This window comes from Manis javanica, chromosome 7 (assembly GCF_040802235.1).
Source record: "Manis javanica isolate MJ-LG chromosome 7, MJ_LKY, whole genome shotgun sequence".
NCBI lineage: Eukaryota > Metazoa > Chordata > Mammalia > Pholidota > Manidae > Manis > Manis javanica.
Window position 1 is genome coordinate 46276477 of NC_133162.1, and position 23712 is coordinate 46300188.

Genomic DNA, 23712 nt, shown 5'->3' on the forward strand with positions numbered 1-23712 from the left:
CTCTAAACGCAGTTGCATGGGGGTTAAAGCTTCAACATATGAATTTAAGAGGGACACAAGTCAGTCTATAACAGTTTGTTATGTTGATAGGATGAATGCATGGTGCTAATTCATGTTGTAATAAAATACAGAGAGCTTGAAAATAAAAATATTTAGAGAGGAGAGCTGAGAGAAAAACTATGTCCTGATGACATTGTTGAAGACTATGGATCCATCCATGTCTTTGGCCAGCTGTATTCCAAGACTTCCAGGTACATGAACTTATTCCTCCTTTATTTTTACTTAAAACTTTTTGAGCTGGATTTTTGCCACTCCCAACTGAAATATCTTGACTCTTAGTGGGTTATGGGGAAGATACAACAACATTACACATATAAAATGCTTACCACTGCACCTAGAGGAGAGTAAGTGCTCAATGAATAGAAGTGGTTATGTTATTATCAGTGATTTCATCAATGACAGAGTCAAATGATTCTAGATTTTCTGAGACATCTAGCAGAAACATGGAACAACTTATCTGAAAATTATTGTGAGGGTTATTTAGAGAACTTCAACTTTTGTGGCAAATCATTTTTGAAGGGCACAGCGTTATTGGACAGATTGCTCTCAGCAAAAAAAGAAACATACACAGTTGCACACACTTTATGACTTTTAGACAGTGTGGTTTGTCTTTCTGTGGGAGAGTTGAAGGAAAGGCCAGTGGAGATATTTTAAAACAGAGCTGAAGTTATAGAAGGTGATTACTTTTCGTCTTTGAATCAATTCAACAAAGTATTATAAGTAGAAGAGGAAGAAAAATAGGAAAATATTTAATAGGATACCAACCATTTAGCTCTTTGAACAAATATAGAACAAACTTAATGATCTGATAATCAGATATTATACTGATTTAAAAAAAACCCTCATGACATCAGTTTTGTCAAATGATTGACTTTTATTAACATAGTGGATTTGTTTTAGTGGCAGAAAATAAAAATTCTTTTGCTTATGGAAATATCTTCTACCCAGGTCTTTTCTAAAGACTCTATATTACATTTAAAATTTCTATTTTGAACATTACATTTTAAGTTTAAACTAATTCCTCTCTCTCTCCATCCCCCACCCTCTTTCTCTTTTTCTCCCTCTCTCTTGGTACAGGTGAAAAAATTTTAAATCTAGAGTTTAGATAACTCTGAAATGCTTAGAGATATTAATAAGACTGCAGTCTTCACAAAGTGAAACAGAATGTGTGTGTGTGTGTGTGTGTGTGTGTGTGTATTTGTGAAGGTGGAAGTAACTATTTTCAAAGCAATGAAAATGTGTAATGGCATGTATAGGAATTTAATTTTTAGAAGTGACTGGGCCCCAACACTGTGTCCAGATATAGGAGGCCCTGGACTTTAGTAGAGTCTCTAGTTTTCAAACCCACAAAAATAAGAAAAAGTTTCAAACTTCTTCCATTTCAAGGGATATGGAAATATAAAACAAAAATGAAATATTTGGACAGTATAGAGATGGTTATTTTGTATCCAGCACACCACACACTGTGCCCGCGCTCTGGTACGGATGGCTAGGGCTGGCTATTTAGCAGTCCTGGGCTCCCTCTCCCTCCCTGCTCCAACTCCTCTCCTCCCTCGGGGAGCTGGGGTGAGGGGCACTCAGGTCCCGCCAGGCCAGGGCTTGTATCTTACCCCCTTCCAGAGGTGCTGGGTTCTTGTGGGTGTGGATGTAGTCTGGCTGTTGTCCTGTGTCTTCTGGTCTCTCTTTTAGGAATAGTTGTATTTGTTGTATTTTCAAAAATATATATGGTTTTGGGAGGAGATTTCCGCTGCTGTATTCATGCTGCCATCTTGGCTCACAGAACATTCCACTGCATGGCTGTGGTATAATTTAAACAGTCCCTAAGTTGTTTCTGGTTTTTTTCTTGTTATGAAAAATGTACAGTGCATTTTCTGACATATATGTCACTACCACATGATTGAATGGAACTGTGGGATAAATTCCTTTAAGTAAAATTGCTGGGTTCAAGGCATATGCATTTAAAATTTTGATTTGTCTATTTCCTTTCATGGAGGTTTTAGCCATTTTTACTCCCACCAGCCATTGATATCAGTGTCTGTTTTCTTATACTCTTGCCAATCCAATGTGTTAACTTTCTTTCTTTTTTTTTATGACATTCGTTTTTTTTATTAAGGTATCATTCTTAACTTTCTAATAATTGCCAAGCCTATTGATTAAAAAATAGTACTTGCATTTGCTTTCAATTTGTTTTTTTCTTATTATGAGTAAGATTGAACACTTCACACATTTAAAAATCAGTTTTATTTCCTTGTCTAAATGTCTTCATTTTGCTATTGGATTTTTAATCTTTTTCTTAATGATCTGAAACAATTGGTTATATAGTAGAGTATCTGTTATGTTTTGCAAATGTTTTCCCCAGTTTGTTTATTCTTTTATTTTTTCCTCACAATAAATTCCTTTCTGGGGACATTACGATTAGCATGTATAATGTGGGGGGGGGGCATGGGGAGGGCTGTGCAACACAGAGAAGACAAGTAGTGATTCTACAGCATCTTACTATGCTGATGGACAGTACTGTGATGGGGTTTGTTGGGGGGGGATTTGGTGAAGGGGGGACCCTAGTAAACATAATATTCTTCATGTAATTGTAGATTAATGACAACAAAATAAATTAATTAATTAGTTTAAAAAAATTTTCAAAAAAAAAATTGATCTGAAGAGTGGGTGTGCACAACTTAGGTAGGGTAGGGGTGGAGGTAGGGGGCGCAAAAAAAAAATTCCTTTCTGTAGATCAGATTTGTTTATTAATAGCTTCTTGTTATTATGCAGGTTAATGTAAGTACCTTGCTGGTATTTTCAAACTTATTTTCCTTTGCAGATACAATTTTACAAAAATACGTTCACACCATGCATACTATTTAGGCAACTGCTTTTATTCCTACTTAATGATGGAAATCTTTCTATGTCATTCAATATATTTTTAAAATAGTTTTCAATGGTTACAATATGATTTTGTCTTTTGGAGGTATAGTAATGTACTAAAACAAGCCCTTTAGTGTTGGGGTTAAGTTATTTCCAATTTAAAAAATCAACATAAGCTACACATCCATGGTAATTTCATTTGGATGATATTCTCGAAAGAAACCTTGTAGGTCATAGCACAGAAGTCTCTTCCAGCGCTTCAGTGCCCCCTCAGCTCCATCAAACTCCGTTGCCGCCGCCCGGGGCTGAGGCTGGAGGTGGCGCCGCGAGGACGTCCGGAGGCGAAGCGGGAGCCACCGCCCCACCCGGGGCCCCGTGCACGCCCACCGCGGCCGTTAGGGATCCTGATACGTTACCAGCCACCATCCAGAAAGCCAGTCACCAGGTATCCTTCCATCAGAAGCCACTCCACTTATTGCAAGTGTAAGATTGGTTCTTATTTTGAGCACCTGCCTTCCAAATTATATACTACTTTTCTCTTTTTCTTTTTTTCCAGTGGCCTATTCTCCTAGTAGTGAATATAAAATGTGTAACTAGTTTCTCTCTCTGGCTGTGAAAAGGGAAGCGTAATTTAGGAAGAAAAGGAATGGACATACTGCAGATAAAGTAGCACTTCACGTTCTCTTGGGGAGAGGGTTTAGGGTGTTCTGGGTTGTCCCAGGAAATAGCTGTATCATGTTAGGTGGAAGCAAGATTTTGCTGTTAGAAGTTAAATATGGTTAAAAGAGGTGCATATGAGTGCAGTTTGACCAGGGGTGGAGTAGTGCTGGTTTTGTATGGCGCCAGCTGGCCTGAGTTGGAACTGCTTTTCCCTCATGGTGTATGTTAGCATTGGCCCCGAGAGATGGCTGCGCAAGATCTGGAAGGGGCAACGGAAGCAGCGGCCCTTGTTCCCTGAACGTAGTGGTCAGGTGCGCTGAGAGGAAGACGCAGAAGCGCTGGCGGGTTCTAGCTCGTCCTTGCTCTCCTCTCCTTTACCACCAGCCAGCTCTTTTTCTTCTCTCAATCTGCCTTGTTGATAAAGAGCCGCCTCAAGCCCACCGTCAGACGCAGGGGCCTTCCACGGCTCCCTCGCTGGTTCCCATCTGCATCCCTTACAGCTGGATGTGCTGTCCCCCGATTTTCCTGCAACTGCTGAGTTTCCCGTCACATGAGTACTTCAGGACGGCTGACCAGTGGCTTTTCTCTGCACCTTCCCTTCTCAGTGCGGACTTTGCTGTGCTGACTCCTCTCAGCTTTGGGTAAGGTTTAATTCTGTAAAGTGAGACAACATGGGAACATAAGTGTAGTGTCTGTTTTGTTCACAGCTATGGCTCCAATGCCTGGCACCTAGAAGACAGTAAGTATTTGCTGAATTAGTGAAGGACTTAAAACATGAGCTTGGCCCCAATAAGCACATAATAAATGATAGTCCTAATTATTATTTATCCAATACCAGATTCTCAAGTAAGAGGGTGTCACCCGAGAAAACATGCGTGCTTGCTTTCAGTCTCTGGCTTAAAAAGCTTATTAGGGAAAACTTTTTTTAAATATTTCGGGCAGCATCTGGGGGTCTTCTTGGCCTCTAAACTCATGCCAGTTCCTGGGAAGTCCCAGACTGTCCGGAGTGGTCGGGAGAGCCATCTGAAGAACACCGGCTAGTACCTCACCGCGCACAGGCACTCTCGTCACGCTCTTCTCTGTTTTTCTGGATTTGCGTTTTCTACAATATGCTATGATCAGCGCAGTTTTCTCTCCCAACTTCCATAAAGTGACATGGACTTCTTTAAACACTCTATTTTACACACATACGAGTTTTTGATTCATGTCTGAGAGAACTATTTTCTTTGATTTTGTTTTGGTAAGAGTATCTTTTCCATTTTCTTTTTAAAAATCACACAGTCCGACCATCCCTGGATGGATATGCAGCTCTGTGGCATGGACATGCTGCTGTTGGACATGTTATGGATCTAAAAGAAATCATAAAGGTACATTGTGAGTTTTTCAAGGGGATAATTTTCTAGGAATAGATTTTCAAATACCTTTTAAGGCTTTTTACATACTAATATCCTAACTAACATATGCCATTTCAGCAGACCATAATGGTCATTAATAAAATATTATGGTATTTATTCTATGGATTAGCTCTTCCCCCAGTGTCTTGTCATGGAGAGCTCATATTTATAACCTATTTTATATTCTTCCATGATGATTATAATGTGTTGACTATTCCTGGCACTTCTGTTTGATTAGATTTAACACTTCACATTCCTCATTTTCAACTATTCTTCTCTTTTTGAAATATTCTGTCCATCTCCATCATGTTAGAATTTCACTTTGGCCCCAGAGTCTACTCAGTCTCATTAATGTCCCATGAGCATATCTTTCATAGTTTCTAAATGTTCTAACTTCCAGCTGAGTCATTTTTGCACTTCTCAAACTTTTACAAACTTAATACATACTTAGGAAAACAGAAAATTCTTCAAGTAAGTCTACTAACACTCAGCGATGCTTAGAGTTTAATTTTAAATTTCATTAACGTAACATATGTTCTCCTTCATAAAGTCCAAAAATCATATAAAAAGGCAAGTCAGCACCTTGTTCCAAAATTCCTCTTCATGGTTCCTCCCAAAGGCAACATCTTTCATCTTTTTAATTTACCTTCACGTTTCTATAACAGTTCTCTAATACCATTTCCTAATTTTTCAATTGTTTTTCTAGTTCCTTTTTACTACAAAAGATGAGAAGTTGGCTGCCTTATAACCAGGCACATATCCCCTTCTCCCATTTCCCTAATGGGAGACTTTTGTTGTTTTCCCTTTACTATGTATTGTCTTAATTTTTCTTTGCTTAATTTTGCCTATGTACTTACCACTAGTCCATTCTGCCAAATTCTGACTGAAGTCTAAATCACCTTTCCATATGTTCAAATAAAGCTATCAAAAAAAATTTTTTTTCTGGAGGTTAGGACTACATTATGACTTTTGTAGGAAGTTTTGCCTTTGTAAGCCCCTTCCTCCATAAAAAATAATAAAAATTGTATTTTACAGCTGCATTGGCATAACAATGAATATAATACAGGCTGGATTATTATATATTCACTGTTATTAAAATTTTCTTATTTTCAGGGAAATTAAAAAGAAAGCATTTTTGTTAGTCCCTGAAAGTATCAAGGGCCCTAGGCACTGCACCTGTTCAGCCTGACGGATAAATCAGCCTAGCTGGAGGCGTCCATTGCTCGGGGAGCCCTCCTTTCTTTTGTTCCACTCTGGACTTATTCTCTGAGCCCTGACATCTTCTTTTACTGAAGATTCAGCCTGAAAATCCACTCATTTCTTTCATATATTGTATCCTCTACTTTATAGATAGATCCTTTATTTTATTTTAAAATAGATCCTCTTTTATTTTTTAGTGTGGCTGGATTTAGAATTATAAGATGGAAATAATTCACCTAAATTTTGAATTTAGGTGAATTATTTCCTAATGTACATTGTACATGCTCATTGTAAAGAATTCAAAACATATAAACAGAAGAGAGTAAAGGTAGCCTGAAAGCTGCACCCTGAATCAACCACTGTATTCGGGGAGCTTGGACAAGAGGGCCAGAAGGTCTGTTTGGGGTGTAGCTTCTCACTCCCCCTGTGTTTCAGCACAGCCTTGCTGGCTACAGGGGTGCCTGAGGTCCCCAAATCCAGAGCTTCTCTGAATCAGTATCTCCCGAGAGGAACCCTTCAGTCCTCTGCCAGTGGGGAATGGATATAGGCTTCTAACTATTCTGTATTCAGACTTGCCGTGACACCCAATTTTTCACCCACCCATACCACTCATACCACCATAGGGTCCCCGATGCCTGCAGTGCAGAGCTCTGTTGAGGAACCTGTAGAAGGAATGAATTTGCTTACACTTCTGCACGCTGGCTTAGGTTTTGACTTTCTCATTCTTCCAAAGTTTTATTTTTGTTGTCTTCTTGCCAGTTCTACTTATCCTTATGGTTTGATCTTTTAATCTAATCCTTTACTAAATTATTTTAGTGGAGTTATAGGAATGTAGATGAATGTCCTTATTCATCTTTTAAAGATTAGTGGGGAGTGTCCACTCATAAAATTCCTACACACATTTTATACATTATTCAAGTTTGCTCTAGTGTTCTAGAACTCTTACAGCAGAACAACTGTTTTGCTCTGTGTGTGTGTGTGTGTGTGTGTGTGTGTGTGTGTGTACTGAAGATAAAAGGGAATCAATCAGTGCTAGACTCAACTGCTTAGTTGAACCTTAATTTTATGCTATTACTATATTTAAATCACAAATGTAATCTTCCTTACTCACTTTTTCCCCACAAATGTTACAAATAGCTTAAGTTTTAAAATCTGTTCTTTCACATACCGACATTAAATATATGTCAAAACAAGTTCCTCTCCAGGAATGAATAGAACATGTCTTTCTTGAACTTAAAAATGATTTTTCAAAATACAGCAGGACCTCTTTCTTCTTTTCCTTAACTATGCTTGTGTTCCACCTACACACATTATGAAAAATGAAACTTTTAAAACAATGGAAAAATTTTATGTATAAAATTTATCATAGCCCTAGATATGAGGGATATAAAAATAAATCTATAATTTTTCAGTTTTTATCATCCACTTACTTATATTCATTTTTTCATGTAAATCAATTTGTGCTGTAAGTTCATTTATGTCATCTCTCATATAAGTCCATTTATTGTAGTTCAAGCTAATAGAATCACCAGATGTTAAGTGCCAATAATATTTAAATACATTTATTTTTTATTCTAGAATCTCTTGGGTACAAGTGACAGAAACTCATCTCAAATTGAAACCCAAAGGTAATATATTTTTTTGAATACCTGAATATTCCAAGAGTTTTACTCTAGTTAAACCTGGATCAAAGTGGGTTTAAGGGATACTGTCAGGATTCTAGTATTCTCTCTCTCTCCATGTATGTATATTTATTTATATAGAGAGATATTTATATATCTGTATGTGTATATAGATATGTCTATGTCATGCAAACATTTAAAAAAAATTTTATGTCGCTAATATTCAAATCATTAGTCAAATGCTAATTACTTCTTTTCAGGAAGCTAAATTACTAAAACAATAATAATTGTTTTAGATTTATAATTTATAATTCTTTTAGATTTTCCTTCTGGTACTGTTGATTACAGGCACAAAAAGATATCAGCCTGGTAATTTTATAATCATAGGACATTAACTGGTCTTGATCTGATACATATTTTCTTATGGACACTTGTGATTTTTTTGGGGGGTCTGCTTAGCATCTGCAGTCCCTGTATGTTTGGTATTTCCCCAACCTTATTAGCCATAGTGGGATGCAGAGGTTGTCTCACCTAATGAGAGATGAAAACACCGCAAACTCTTGCTTTCCTAGATTCCCCTGCAGTGCGGCCTGGTCAGGTGACTCACACTGACTGGGAATGTCAGAGGCTCAGAGACGTAGGGACTGGAAGACCCCACTAGACTGAGCCCTAGGGCAGTAGAGGCAGCAGGGCTGGGGTGAGGTACAGGGTGCCGTGTTAGAGGGGGTGGTGGTGCAAGCTGGTGGTGGTGGGAATGCCCACTCTGATGAGTTGTGCCCTGTAGTAGTAGGCATTGATGTGTGTTTCATAACCTGGCTCTCCATCCACACTGTGGATTTGTGATCTTCCCAATATCATAAATTTCTTTCTGGTCAAAATCAACCTGGATTTATTTCTGCTGCTTGCAACTAAGACCCTTGAACTGGCAGCCTTCTCTTCCTCTGTGCCGTGTCTCCTTTAACTCAGTACTTACTAACTTGCATCTTATATTACTCACTTTGGCCCTGCTGCTTGAATCTTCTGATATTAGCTCACAGAAGGGGTCTGGTAGGAGAGGATGAAAGGCTGTCCTGCTCCTGGGAGGCAGAGAGAGCCATGCTGGGGTCCGTCAGAACGCAGGCCAGCTGATTGCTGCCAGCCGCAGGGACACACTCCTCTTCCCATCTTTGCTTCCATGACCCTGGGCCAGGCCACCATCACCCCTCACCGGGATTATGGCAATTTTTCCTGGAGTCTGCCTACTGCTGCTCTTGTTCCCCGAAACACTTTCTCTCTCACAGGGAGTCAGCTTATGTCAATTCTCTGTGAAACTCCAATGCCTCCCCATTCCTTCAGATTAACAGTCTTCACAGAGACTTGTGGAGAAATGCTCAGCTCTGGGGAAGGAGGGAGGGTAGCGGGCTCAGGGTGGAAGGAGGCCAGACCCCATGCAGACCCAGAGCAGCGCCAGCCTCACCTGCCCAGGTCCTGGGGTCAGTGGTCTGAGGTCGAGGCAGGCCAGGGCTGGTGGTATGCTGAACACACTAGATTCCTGGCAAAAAATATGTCTTAACATTGCCTTTTTGTTTGTACCTCCCCTGCATGTAGTTCTCTTCTTGTGTTCAGCTTGGGTGTGCCATTTTACATAGAAGCTTTACAGAGGTGATGCTCAGTTAGCTCCCTGGCGGCTCTGCACAGCTATGCTTTGGCCATTACTCACAGGGCAGCCCCCTTCCTTGGTAGATATCAGAAAAAAGCTCAGAAATAATTGCATCCAGTTCTTCCTTAGCCAAGACTGCTTTGATTGGTATTGTGCCGAGCATAGCAGCTCAGCTCTGATGGATTCAGTTCTTCTAAGAAACTTATGATTAGAATCAGAAACACTGATAACATTTTATAACCTGTTGAGGGCAATGTTTTTCTATATACAATACTCATAAATATCTTAAACTTTCTGTAAATCTAGCTCTGAACCCAAGATATTTTGACACAAATTACAGAGCATTTTGGGACTTTCTCACATGCTGCTCTCTGAATTTAGTAACTGAGTGAATATGTTATGTATGAAATTCTTGCTTGTTTAAAGAAATAGAGAACTATGTTTTCAAATTTAAGTCATTTTAAGGTTTGCAGCTCTTACATTGGGGGGAAAAAATTCCCCAAAAGCAACCCAGTCATGTTTGGGCTAAGTCTACATAGCAAAAGAATGCCAGGGAATAAAGACAATTGGCTGGCCAAATCATGATGATAATAATTTAGAAGGGGACATAACTACTTAGAGGTTAAGAGATAAGTATTGGAATTAAAGACACGTGAGTTGAAGCCCAGCCCTGCTCTTTTCCCAGTTAGGTGATCTTGAGCACATTTTGTTACCTTGAGTATATCAAGGCTTCTTTTCTATAAAATGGGGATTGAAATGGTACTTACCTCAGAAGATTTTGAGAAGATGAAGTGAGATGGTTTTAACTCCAGGGGTGGAGGGGGTGAGGGATATGTTCCCAGCCTGAGGCAAATTACCTTTGAAGCTGAAATCAGTCAAAGGGAGAAATAAAGTGGGAGAAACCCATTTATTACGTAGAAGCAGTTGTCCACTTCTGCTTGCCCATGTCTCTCACAACCCAGCTACAAAAAGGGATCCCACGCAACCTCTCCAGTCCAGATATGCCCTAACTGGCCCTTGTAATTACTTATTGATATAGAGATAGATAGTTTCTCACTCCAGCTTGGAAACACCTATTGATACGGAGATGCAGTAAAGCTAGGTGAGAGATTTTGGAAATATTGTAATTTTATCCACAGCCCACCCCTCCAGAAATCTCTCCTTACAACCTACTTGTTCCCCATCTTCCACAATTGCCCCTGTGTGAGACAACTGGAGCATTGTAACCAGACTAATGACTTACAATAGCAACAGCAATAAAATCAGGATAGTCCTCAAGGTGGACGATGCAGCTAGGTTCAAAGTCCTAGGCAGATTAACTCCATAGCTTGCCCATTCCACAGGCAGTCAGTAGCTGAATGGGTAGGGAGCTCAGAACAATCATCATGCAGCAGCTGCAGCCAGGGGGTGGGTCCAGGCCATAGGGACTGTAGAAGAAAATAAACATAAGGGCGATAAGGTACATGTTTTAATGACACCAGCATAGGCAAATCTTGTCCATCAGGTAGGATGCATGCAAGAGAGTGGTCCTGTGGTAGGACAGTGGCAGGAATGGGATCTTGTTCTGGTCTAGTATACCAGACCTTCACCCCTCTCCCTGTGGGAGTTATAGATGGGTCAGTATATAGGGCTATGGGAAGAACATGCACTGGCCATAAAGATAAAACAGAACTTCCCTCTAAGGTGCTATTACATCCCAGATGTTTTGGGTACAGTACCGTGATCTTTGGGGGCCACTTTACTGTTACTCAAGGAACACACAGGAAGCCAGCTTCCAGGCCTTGTCCCCAAGGTGCCAGAAGGGCCAGCCATCACTGGTCTATGTGTTGAAATGTCCAGGGCTACATCCATTCAACAGAGTCTCCAGGGTTTAATGCAGTTGGGGCTGGCAGCAGGATGCTGCTTTGCCAGCCATAACCTGGCTTCAATAACTCCTCTTTGGTTTGCACATAGAGTTGTATAGGAGAGGCAGCAATGTGTGTTAGCATGTCCACAGGGCTTGAGGCTCCTTTTTGGGACTTCTCAATCAAACACCATAGCACTGTTCATAAGCGAACTGACCAGCCCTGTACACTATTGGTGTCTGACTTTAGGTCAGATTTCAACAAACCATTGTACCTCTCCAGCATTCCTGCCCCAGTAGGGTTATATGGTGCATGAAACTTCCACTTTATTCCTAATTGCTGCACCCATTCTTGTAACACATGTCCAGTAAAGTGGATGCCTTGATCATTCTCAATCCCCTGTGGCCGGTCATAGGCTGCAAAGAGATGCTCTAAGCCCCTTTTGGTGGTTTGCTGATCTGCATGACAATGCAGGAAAAGCAACCAATAGGCCAGTAGCTGTGTCTAAACAAGTCATGGCATACCAACACCCTTCTGATATGGGCAAAGGCCCAATATAGTCTATCTGACACCTGACAAAGGTTATCAGCCCCCTTACTGTTGTCTCATGTTGCAACAGGACTTGGTCTAAGTCCCTTTTAGAGCACATGAGGCACTCCTTCCAGGCTCTGCTGACTTCTTCAAAGGTCAGTGGCAAGCCCCACTATCTAGGAATGGTTTTTACATTTTTAAGGTGTTAATGATGAAGGAAATTCACCTGAGTCCTGTGCTCCTGAAAGAGCAACTGTTAAAAATACTCTCCATCTTCTGCTTTCTGAGGCTAATTGCAGATGATCACTCTATCCTGGCATATTCTGAGGTAGACTTATCTACATTTGTCTTGCCTGAGGGGGATTGCCTCCCTTTATATCAAGCTTTATTCTCATGGTGGCAGGTCAAATGCCGGAATCATGTCTGCCTCTGGGGCATTTGCAATCTGTCTCCATTTCTGCCTCTGAACAGAACACTGGGCGGAACTCTTTATATAGTAGCACTGCCAATAACGGCTCACTGCCAACGGGTGTGTAAGCATTAGCTTAGTGGTAGACCAATTACATAATCAAGTAGTTTAGGGTCAGGTGAGGATCCTGGCCATAGGAACTTTCATTTTCCCTATGGTATCCTTCCTGAAGAATTTCATCAAACTCATGAATGACTCCCCCAGGTACCTCATGTCTCCTTCCCTTCTCTGAGACATTCCTGATTAACAAATGTTGGCCCTATTCCAATAGCCTGAATAACATATCAATTATCTGGTAAGTTTTATCTTTGCCACAGGGTAATTAAAAACAAAAAAATATATGCAGCAGAGACTGTTGCCCCCAACACTTAAAATATATCTGACTTGACAGGAGAAGATTGCCAACTTCTGTGTCTAGGATGAAAAGGTCCTGGCATAAAGCTCTTCATAAACCATAGGCACTCTTTGTATACTGTTGAAGATGTGAAGTGTATTATAACTCAGACATGCCAGAAGATAAGAGTGGCCCAATCAGAGTGTTGGGTTGGGGGAAGGAAATGAGCAACATAGAAATTATAGCAGATAGAGAATAGTCAAAGTTGTTTGTGCTTTATGTTTCCCAGATATTATCTCATCTAACTCTTTGCAAATGAAGGGTAGCAGAATATACCACCCCAAAATATGCTGGTTTGGTATAAGGATTATTTTGAGAAAGAGCAGATACAGGAGAAGCTTTGAATACAGTGAAGTTATCATTTTATATGGGACATTTATATTTATAAAGGAAATCTCTACTTGTATGGATGTCTCTATCAAGAAAAGAGGGATGACTCTAAATCTCTGGAAACTGATCAGTATGGAGATGGCTTATGAAGTATGGACTGTCTTAAATTTGCATAACAAACTTTACTCTTGCTTACTGTGATTTTCCTGGCCACCTTCCCACAACTGGCCTCCTCTTCCACACTTTTCTTTCTTTAATCTTTTGATGAAGATGGTATTCAAGCTGGAGTTCTAAGCCAAATAGGAGAGTTACTCATTTTTCCCTGGGTATCTCCCATGTATATATGAGGAATATAAATGTCAATAAACTTGTTTTTCTTTTTTTTGAAGTATCATTGATATACAATAATACGCTCAGGTTTCACATGAGCAACATTGTGGTTACTACATTATTATCAAGTCCCCACCACATACCCCATAACAGTCATTGTCCATCAGCATTAAACTTGTTGTTTTTCTCCTATTAATCTTTTATTATAGGGGACTGTCTTGCCAATGGGTTTCAGCCCCATACAAGTTCACTATGGATTCAATGAGACCAAAAGAAATGGCAATGGAACATTCTTGGGGTGAAAGGTTTTATTACCTGGCTTGTTCTCCTGGCAATAGGTTGAGCACTAGAATTATGTCTGCTTCCAACAGTCTGCAGGTCTATAATCCTCCTTGGTCTCTGCCTCCATCCAGAGCACTGGGCAGAGCTCTTTATATAGTGACTCAGTCAATAATAGCTTATTGCCCATGGATGTGGAAGCAGTAGCCTAGCAGCCACTTACATCATCAAGTAGTTTAGGTTCAGGTGAGGATCCTGGCCATAGGAACCTTTACTTTATCCAAAGGGACTTAGCTAATAACTCAGAAGAATAGAGGGAGAATTATTTTTTCTCCCCTACACAGTCTTGCAGAGTAGGTAATTATAATCCCAATTATACAGATTAGATAACTGAATTTCAAATTCAGTCACATGCCCAAGCTAACAGAGCTAATAATTGAAATATGAATCTTGAGCTCTTTGGCTCTAGAACCCACATTCCTTCTCCTAAAATTGTGTTATATTCAAGAATTGGAGGCTCCTTAATGCAGAATAATGTGTAAACCAAGACACTCTACTGGAAGGATGGAACCAGGAAGATTCTGGTTCTATTAAATAGAAGAACATTGAACAATTAGAGCTCTGCAACCAGGGGCCAGGTCTCTGAAGTTTCCCATCTGGCACTTTGTATATCTGAAGACATGATTGCAAGATTTTAAAAATCTGTAATTCTTGCTGCAGATTTTTTTATGTGTGCATTATATTTTGGGGATTTTGATTGGTGATTCCCAGTGGTGATTAGGGTGGGAAAATAGGTCATCTTAAACAGGGTGCTCATCAGAATTGCAGGAAGAACTCTGTCATTCTGAATATTCTAATAGGTTTCAACTATTGGGAGTGTGTCCTTAGGTTTGTGGAATGAAAAAAGTTTTCAACACCACTGTTTAAATATGCATTTCACAAGTCATAACTCAAAAATACCAAACCATAAGAGCATATTGCCTCCTCATCCAGGGAACTGATAGTATTATTTTGTTCCACTTAAATATGTTTAATATTATTTTTTCAAATATCCCCACACCCTGAAGCCATTATTGAAGTGGAGATAATTTTTTTTCTCTACATACTCAACTGTCACAAGCTAATAATTGATTTAAATTGACTACTACTGTTTCCTGCCTCCAGAAACACCCAGTGTAGGTTTCCTTTAAGCATGTACAAATTCATTAAAATACTGACTTTGTTCTTTTTTTTCCCCCTTATTTTGTAGAAATAAAAAAATGATTAAGAAAATCCTAGGAAGAGGTTCTTATACAGAGGTGTTAATTTGGCATAAGTCATCTATATAACTTGTCATGCCTTGATGCCACCTAGGCTGGGCCTGGAGAGTAAACAACCTGCTTTCATTAACCTTTGAAATAGTGATTAGAGGTCTATCTTTGCAGAAATCATGTGACTTTAGAATATTGTTCCTGGAAAACAGAATATCTTTTGTTTTTAAATGTGAAAGTTTATGTTTGAACTACAAAACTAATTTTGCGATATTCTCTGTCGCGTGCCCTGTCCTCGCCGGCAAGAACAGCATGCAACAACAGCAGGATTCTTCTGCAGAAAGCTTTATTCTTCAGCTCTTTGTGAAACAAATGAGTTGGGCAGGACCCAGAGGGGAAGGAGAGGCTTGCTTATATAGTTCTCATGCTCTGACCTGGTTGGTGCGGCTCCATATGCCTTATTAGCATAACCATTTGGTGGGTCTCATTGGTCCTTATGCCAAGGCGCAATTAGCATGTAGTTTAGTGGTGTGGGATGATTTGTCATTAGGAAGTTCGGGGCCTTCTGGCTGCCCTGCATTGGGCGCTATTTTCTGAGCGCGGCTGCCAACATCTCCCCCTTTTTTGTCTAACAGAAGCTCAAGGCGGAACTTGCCAGCAGAGGCGGAGACAGAGGCCTGACCTCCATCATACTTCCTGATGCCCCCTTTTTGGAGAGGGGTTCTGGGCATCTACCCCTATGCAGTCAGGCATGCCTCTCAGAGGGGTCCAAGACCTCTTGCAGTGCTTTGCCTCGCATCCTCTGGCTGGCGTTGGGACCGCTTGGTACAAAGGGTTTGGACCCTTTTTCTCAACCCTCTTGCACCATGAGCTTCTTAAAGAAAGCTGTGATTAAGCATTGAGGTACTCGGGCCTGGTGCAGTGCCACATGGGCTCAGGGTGCAAGAGCTACCTCAAGCTAAAGCCGAGCTTCCTTCTTAAGCATGTTGAGCCACACTTGGGGAGAGGCGCCAACGTCTATCGCCATTAGGGCTTGAGCAAGGATCACCTTGTCCTGCTTATGTTGGTTGCGGAGTCTGCATAACAACCAGAGTAAGAGCATGAGACCTCCAAGCAGGAACACGCCCATCCCAGCCATGCCCGCCCACTCCTTGACGTGGGAGAGAGCTCTGAGGAACCAGGAAGAGAGTCCTTCCGCTACGGAGATATCTAGACGGGTGGAGTTGATGTGGATAATTTCTCGCCGCAGCTCTTCTAGTGTCCCATCGAAGTCTTGGGACCAGTTTCCTGAAAGATACTGGGACAGGTCTCGTGACAGATTAGCTGCCCGTGTAAAATTTTTATATTGAATGCTAGTGATGCAGAGGGCACGATATTTCCGCTCACATCCCAATTGGGCCATTTGCCAGAGCACCTCTATTTGTTCCTCCACGAGATCTATGCGTTGATTGAGGATCATTATTCCTCCTTTCAGTTTGCCATCAAGTGTGGACTGTTGGTCCAGGGCAGAAGCTACTGAGGCTGCAAGGTTATTGAGCTCTGTAGCCGATTTGATGGAGGTGTCTAAAGCTATACCAGCGGAAGTGGCTGCGACCGCGGTCGCAGAGATCAGGAGCACTATGGCGGCTGTAACACTGAAATCGCGCCTTTCTCGAAACAGAGTCATGGTGTTAGGGGCGTCTACGGGAACAGGGACCCAACGGGGGATGCGGACTACCAAAGCATTGGTAAAGTTACGCGCATCCCAACACTGAGACAGAAAGCAGGTTTCATTGGAGCAGGAGTCAAAGCTACTATTGGATAAGATAAACAGAAATGGGGGGTATACGCATACTGGAGAAGGTGGAAAAAGGGAATTAGGTGACTCTGGACCTGATTTTGCTGAACACGTGTAGTTCTCGTTGTTATGGGTCATGATCATGTTCCAGTGTGCGTGCATGTGGTTATTCTCACACCAAAAGGTGATATTTTTTACACCGATTCCCCCACCCTGGAGGGCGGAAAAGGGGGAGAGGTCGGTATATGAGCCATTGACTCCACACAGCATCCATTTATGGAAGGGGTTCATGCTCAGCTGCTGACGAAACTCGCCTTCGAGCACCTTTACTGGCCACCAAGCCTCATTGGCTGGCCGTCCCTCCATATCTGGGGAGATGGTAAACTCCTGCCTCTCAGTTGCCCACGTTACTACAGTTGACTGACAGTCAGTCCAGGGCCACAGCTCTCCCTCATAGTCGCCCACACAATGGGAGGCATATTTGGGTTGACGAGGCCTGTCGGTGGAATTGTTCCTGGGAGAGTGTACAAATGTGCCATTGATCCAGAGAACCATCTGGTGGATAGTCATGTTCTTATAGGGCGGGCTCCCTTCCTTATTAGGCCCTTCAAATTTAGCTGACATAACGGGGAGGCTACTGGCCTCTAGAATTATGTCACTGAACCATCCGTATTTCCTCCGTTTCAGGGAGATACAGCCAGCTAGATTCTGAGTGGTGAAGCATAATGACCCATTAGTTACGAAGGATCGGTTTTCTCCCAGGGGAGCTACTAGGGTGTCTTTAACTAAGTAGGGCAAGTTCATACTAGCATTGGTAGTGAAAAAGCGCGGAAAAACGGCTGCATTGAAACGGACAGGCATAGGCTTAGGAAAGGCAGACAGGATTCCCCATCTCAATACTCCCTGAGTCGGGGTCTCCAGTGTCAGGAGCAGGGTCAGGAGGTATAGCGAAGTCATCTCCTTTGTTTAGGACTTTCCTCGTTAGGCGCTCCGGGATCCAGAAGGGATTTTCTTCACCCTGGGGGAAAACACATACAGCTCCCCTGGATCTGATTATGATTGGATCCGGGCCCTTCCATTGGTTAGATAACACGTCCTTCCATTTTACTAGTTCTTGTGGGTCTTTTGGCCACTGATTATGGCGATCCGCTGCTGTATGGCCTTGAGCATCCAGATTCAAAAAATTTATAGTGAAAAGTGCTAGGGCTATGGCAGTTTTTGGTGGGGGGGGTATATCTTCAATTCCCCCTTTTTGTTTAAGTAAATAGGATTTGAGCATGCGGTTCGCGCGTTCCACAATCCCTTGACTCTGTGGGTTGTAGGGAAGGCCAGTGATATGTTTTATCCCCATGTGATGACAAAATTGAGCAAATTTTGTAGAGGTATAGGCTGGGCCATTGTCTGTTTTCAGAATCTGTGGTAACCCCCATGCGCTCCAAGCCTCAAGGCAGTGCTGGATGACATGGGAAGCTTTCTCTCCTGACAATGGGGAGGCAAAGATGACTCCTGAACAAGTATCCACGGATACGTGTACATATTTCAGTTTCCCAAAAGACGAAATATGCGTCACATCCATTTGCCAAACTTGTAAAGGCCTAATACCTCTGGGGTTGATCCCAACATGAGGTGTGGGAAGGAAGCTGCAGCAATGTTGGCAGCTAAGGACAATGTTCCTAGCTTCGGCCCTGGTTATGCTAAACCGCTTGCGCAGTGTTTCGGCAGTGACATGAAATTGTGTATGGAATTTTGAAGCTGTGGTGATAGGGTCTAGCAGGGGAAAAGCTATATTTCTGGTTGCGAGGTCTGCCAGGTGGTTTCCTTGGGTCATAGGCCCGGGAAGGCCTGAATGTGCTCTGATATGAGTTATATACAAAGGAGATTGCCTATGAAGTAGTGCTGATTGTATCTGTTTGAACAAAGTGGCTACTGGGCTGGACACTTTGATTAGCCCGGCCACTTCTAGAGATTTGACTGCATTAACTACATAACAGGAGTCAGACACAATATTTAAAGGTTCAGGAAAGATTTGTAGGACCTCTAAGACTATGCGACATTCCACTATTTGTGGAGTGTCAGGCGTGTAGCCTTTTGTCACAACTTTGCCATCATGGACATAGGCACCTGTGCCTGTCTTAGACCCGTCCGTGTAAACTGTTTTTCCATGAGGCAGCGGGGTTAGGCTAGTGACCCGAGGGAATACTAGGAGATGATTTTTGGCGAAGTTGATGAGGGGATGTTTAGGGAAATGATTATCAAAGGTTCCTGAGAAACTGTAAGCAAGTATGGCCCAATCATCGTTCATAGCACATAATACTTGTATCTGTTCTACGCTGTAAGGGGTTATAATTTTAGCTGGAGCCTCTCCGAAATGTGTCATGGAGGTTTTTACTCCTCTCAAAGCAAGTTTGGCCACAGCTGCCGGATAGTACTCTATTGTCCTAGCCTGAGAGGCTTGGGGATGGATCCAGATCAGTGGGCCGTGCTGCCATAAAACTGCTGTTGGCAGCTCCGGGGTGGGAAGCACACACAACTCAAAGGGTTCATTCGATTGCACTCTATTTAATTGTGCTGTCATCAAAGCCTGTTCTACTTTGCGAATGGCTTGTAATGCCTCAGGTGTGAGGGAGCGCGGTGACGTTAGTTGTGGGTCTCCTTCTAGGATTTTAAACAGTGGTGTCAACTCAGTGGTGGGTATCTTTAAGTATGGGCGCAACCAATTAATATCCCCTAGGAGTTTTTGGAAGTCATTCAAATTTCGCAATTGATTATGTCTTATCTCAAGCTTTTGGGGGCAAATTACATCTGTGTAAATGGTTGCTCCTAGGAATTTGCTAACACTAGATTTTTGGACCTTCTCGCTTGCTATATTCAGTCTCCAATTTTCTAGGGATCTAGTGAGATCTATATATGCTTCTTCTATTTCCGCTGGTTGTGGGGAGCAAAGAAGGATGTCATCCATGTAATGGATGATCTTTAGCGTGGGATAGGTCTTACGAATTGGGTCTAGCGCTCGCTGAACGTACAGTTGACATATGGTGGGGCTATTTGCCATTCCTTGAGGGAGGACCTTCCACTGAAATCTGGCATCGGGTTGTTCATGGTTAATAGCTGGCAAAGTAAAAGCAAATCTTTCCCTGTCCTTGGAGCTTAGAGGTATAGAAAAGAAACAATCTTTAATATCTATTATGAGCACTTTCCATTCTTTGGGTAAGGCAGAGAGGAGTGGCAGTCCCCGTTGTACGGGTCCAAGCATTCTCATTTGAGCATTTACTGCTCTCAGATCATGAAGCAACCTCCATGATCCTGACTTTTTCCTGATTACAAATATGGGTGTGTTCCATGGGGACACAGAGGGTTCTAGGTGTCCCACTTGGAGCTGCTCTTGCACTAAGCAATGAGCTGCTTCTAATTTTTCAGAGGATAGGGGCCACTGAGGAACCCATACGGCCTCCTCTGTGAGCCAAGGTATGGGCATGGCATCTTCAATGGCCCCTATGAAAAACCCAGGCCGTGACGGTCATTCTTTACTTTGGGCAGGATGGGCTCTATGTGTCCCTGTTGGTGTTTCCCCAGCCCCTTGCCAGGGATGTATCCCATGTCCATCATCATGCCTTGGGCGGGGGTGGAGTATTCATTAATGAGTTTGAGGCCTAAGTCTCTCATGACATCCCTCCCCCATAAATTGACCGGTAGAGGGAGTACATAAGGGGTGACTGTACCCTCTTGTCCTTCAGGGGCTCGCCATTTCAATGGTTTGGCACTAATTGAAGGGCTTGACTCATATCCTAAACCTTGTAATGAATGTGAGGATTGGGTCACAGGCCACTTGGAGGGCCACCAGGTTGCAGAGATAATACTTTTATCTGCTCCAGTGTCTAGGATTCCCTCAAAGCTCTTTCCCTCTATTTGAAGAGTTAATTTTGGTCTGTCTGCTAAATCTAATACTATGAAGGCTGAATCCCAGTCAGAGGAGCCGAAGCCCCTTTCTCCCCTCTCCGTGTTGGTAGCAGGATAATTGGCGTGGAGACTAGGTAAAACTAAGAGCTGGGCTATGCGGTCTCCCGGAGATATAGGGTAGATTCCTCTAGGGGCCGAACACATGATTTTTACCTGTCCTTCATAATCTTGATCTATGACTCCGGGATGGACTGTCAGGCCTTTCAAGGCAGCAGAAGAGCGCCCTAAGAGCAACCCAACGGTATTTGGTGGTAGGGGGCCTTTAAAGTCTGAAGGGATAGGCTGAACTCCCATCTGTGGAGTCAACACTATTCTGGTGGTGGCACGGATGTCCAATCCCGCGGAACCTGAAGTGGCTCTCCTTGGGGGGCCTGGTTGTTCCCGAATGACACTTGCGTGCTGGTTGCCCCATATATTTGCGGGCCCTGGTGACGGGGGCCCCTCTGGGCGTTTTTTGGCAGTTCTAAGGGTTTCCCTTCTATATCTTTAATAGACCGGCACTCATTGGCCCAATGCCTGCCTTTCTTACACTTAGGGCACAACCCAGGGGTCTTTTGGGTTGTTTGTTCTGAAGCTGGGCTCCTACACTCTCTCTTTATATGTCCTAATTTCCCGCATTGAAAGCATTTGATACTTCTGTTAGTGATCCTGGCTTGTTTGTGGCTCTGTAATATGGCCGCGGCTAGGCCCGCATTGGTGAGTGGCCCTCCTATTTCTCTACAGGCTTTCAACCAGGCATGTATCCCTTTTTGTTTCCAGGGTGTTATCGCCTGTCTGCATTCCTTGGTACATTGTTCAAATACTAATTGCTCCACTAGGGGCATTGCTTGTTCCTGATCTCCAAATATTCTGCCTGCGGCCTCCATCATACGAGCGACAAAGTCAGAAAATGGCTCGCTCAGCCCCTGAATAATTTTTGTCAAATTGCCTGATACTTCTCCTTTGTTGGTGAGGGCTTTCCATGCCTTGGCGGCGCACGTGTTTATTTGTGCGTATACCTGTAAGGGGAAGGCGGTCTGGTTGGCTACCCACTGTCCTTGGTCCGTCAGCATATCATATGACCACGCAGGCTGTCCTTCGGCCGCGTTTGCGCGTGCCTGGGTCATGCTGATATCATGCCACAATGCCTTCCATTCTATGTATTGCCCCATACTAGAAAGGCATGCCTTAGTTACATATTGCCAGTCTGCGGGTGTCATGGCTGTCTCTGTTAATCTCTCAACTTGTGCTATGGTATAGTTAGCACTGACTCCATAAGCCCGAACGGATTCTGCTAACTCCTTAACTTGTTTATGGCTCAGGGGCTGGTGAGAGCGTACGCCATTATCCTCAAATACAGGAAACATTTGTCTAATTGCCTGAAGAGTATCTGGGTGGCAAAAGGAGAGTGCGCCACTCACGTAAGGTGGCGGGGCAACGGGCGTCGGGGGACACCCTGCTTTCATTTTTTCCTTGGTCCGCTTTTCAACTTTGCTGGTTCCCTTACTTCTACACTCTGTGGTTTTATTTTCTTCCCCTTCCTCTGCGGATGTTAATTCTTCCTCAGATTCCCTATTGGAGAGTTGGAGGTCCCTCAACTCTTTCCAGGGGTATTTACTATTTTCTCCGAGGCGATCGTCATTCGCTTCTCGGGGCTCTTTCGCTTTTGCCCTAGGCGGGCTTTCTCCCTCACTCTGAGGTTTCTTTACCTTCGTTTTTGTGGCCTTTTTTCGGCCGCGCGCGCTCTGTTTCCCGTTCCGTTTCTGACATGCTCTCTTGGATATCTGTCAATGCTCTCTGACCTTCTTTTATTACCTTTTCACATCTCTCATCTTGCAGACAAGCTCTAATCAGTTTCCAGAGGGGCCTGGTGCCTCCCCTCAGGCTACCCTCCTCCTCCTCTCTATCAAGATCTTTCCCCAGTTTGTCCCAGCTCGGGATTGAGAGGGACCCTGAACAAATGAACCAGGGGGCCACACGGTCTATCTCCTTCACAAAAGATCCTAAGACTTTGCTGGAGACCTTCAAGTTTCGCTCTTTGAGAGCTGTCTGCAGTGCCGTGACTAATGACGGTGCATTCCCCATGGTGCCTCCTTATTTACAGAGAACCATCAACCATCATCCTAAAAAGCAGGGGCCTCTCGGAACTTACCCCTCCAGGCTTTCTTCTGACCTGCAGTTCTGAATCCTCTCCAGATGTCTGAAGGGTCCTCCCTGTGCCGGTGATGTTCTGGTTCCCGGGATTCGGCACCACTTGTCGCATGCCCTGTCCTCGCCGGCAAGAACAGCATGCAACAACAGCAGGATTCTTCTGCAGAAAGCTTTATTCTTCAGCTCTTTGTGAAACAAATGAGTTGGGCAGGACCCAGAGGGGAAGGAGAGGCTTGCTTATATAGTTCTCATGCTCTGACCTGGTTGGTGCGGCTCCATATGCCTTATTAGCATAACCATTTGGTGGGTCTCATTGGTCCTTATGCCAAGGCGCAATTAGCATGTAGTTTAGTGGTGTGGGATGATTTGTCATTAGGAAGTTCGGGGCCTTCCGGCTGCCCTGCATTGGGCGCTATTTTCTGAGCGCGGCTGCCAACAATTCTCAAAATTTTTCAAGTGCATGAAGGAATTATTGAGGGTTTAAAATCATTCTTCTTCAACATGTCAGAGGAGGGTTTGTTAATTTTATGTAGCTGGTGCCCTAGGCAGCGAAATCTCTTTGACATTCAAAATCTGTTTAAAAACATTGGTTTGTCTTCTATGGATGTAACCTGATTGGATATTCAAAGAAGTTTCAATTTACATAAAAATGATTTAAGATTAACATTGAAGAATGCCTGAAGGTTATAATTGGGCCCATGTTTGTCATCAGTTTGAACTTCTTAAACAAGTTTTGCTTTTAACTTAGTAAACCTGGGAGGAAAATATGAATTTTAAATACAGAAAACCTTTAGAAGTGAAACACACACACACACACACACACACACTCACTGGAATAGATCTGTTAAAACTCTTCAAAGCTTTAAAATAAAAATCAGTATAAGTAGCTTCCATTTACTTAAGTAGTTTTTTGTATCTACTATGTGGTAGGCTTTTAACTAAGTATATTCATAGATATTATCTCCTTGCATTCTCTTAGTAATT

The 23712-nt window shown here is 42.7% G+C and overlaps 1 protein-coding gene across 9 annotated transcripts in view; it reads left to right on the plus strand.

The window, feature by feature from the left end:
• The first annotated feature begins 3106 nt into the window (after window positions 1-3106).
• Window positions 3107-23712, plus strand: part of LOC108385847 (uncharacterized) — a 92897-nt gene continuing 72291 nt past the window's right edge. For 6 of the 9 annotated variants that reach the window (XM_073240923.1, XM_073240925.1, XM_073240928.1 and 3 more), the window contains exons 1-2: window positions 3661-4223; window positions 7755-7804. In XM_073240923.1, the coding sequence (XP_073097024.1) occupies window positions 3805-4223; window positions 7755-7804 (469 nt within the window). In that variant the 5' untranslated portion in view covers window positions 3661-3804. Of the gene's footprint in view, window positions 3406-3660; window positions 4224-4863; window positions 4950-7754; window positions 7805-23712 lie in introns of those variants that run through there. The other 3 variants (XM_073240930.1, XR_012133196.1, XM_073240929.1) reach the window with 3 other exon arrangements.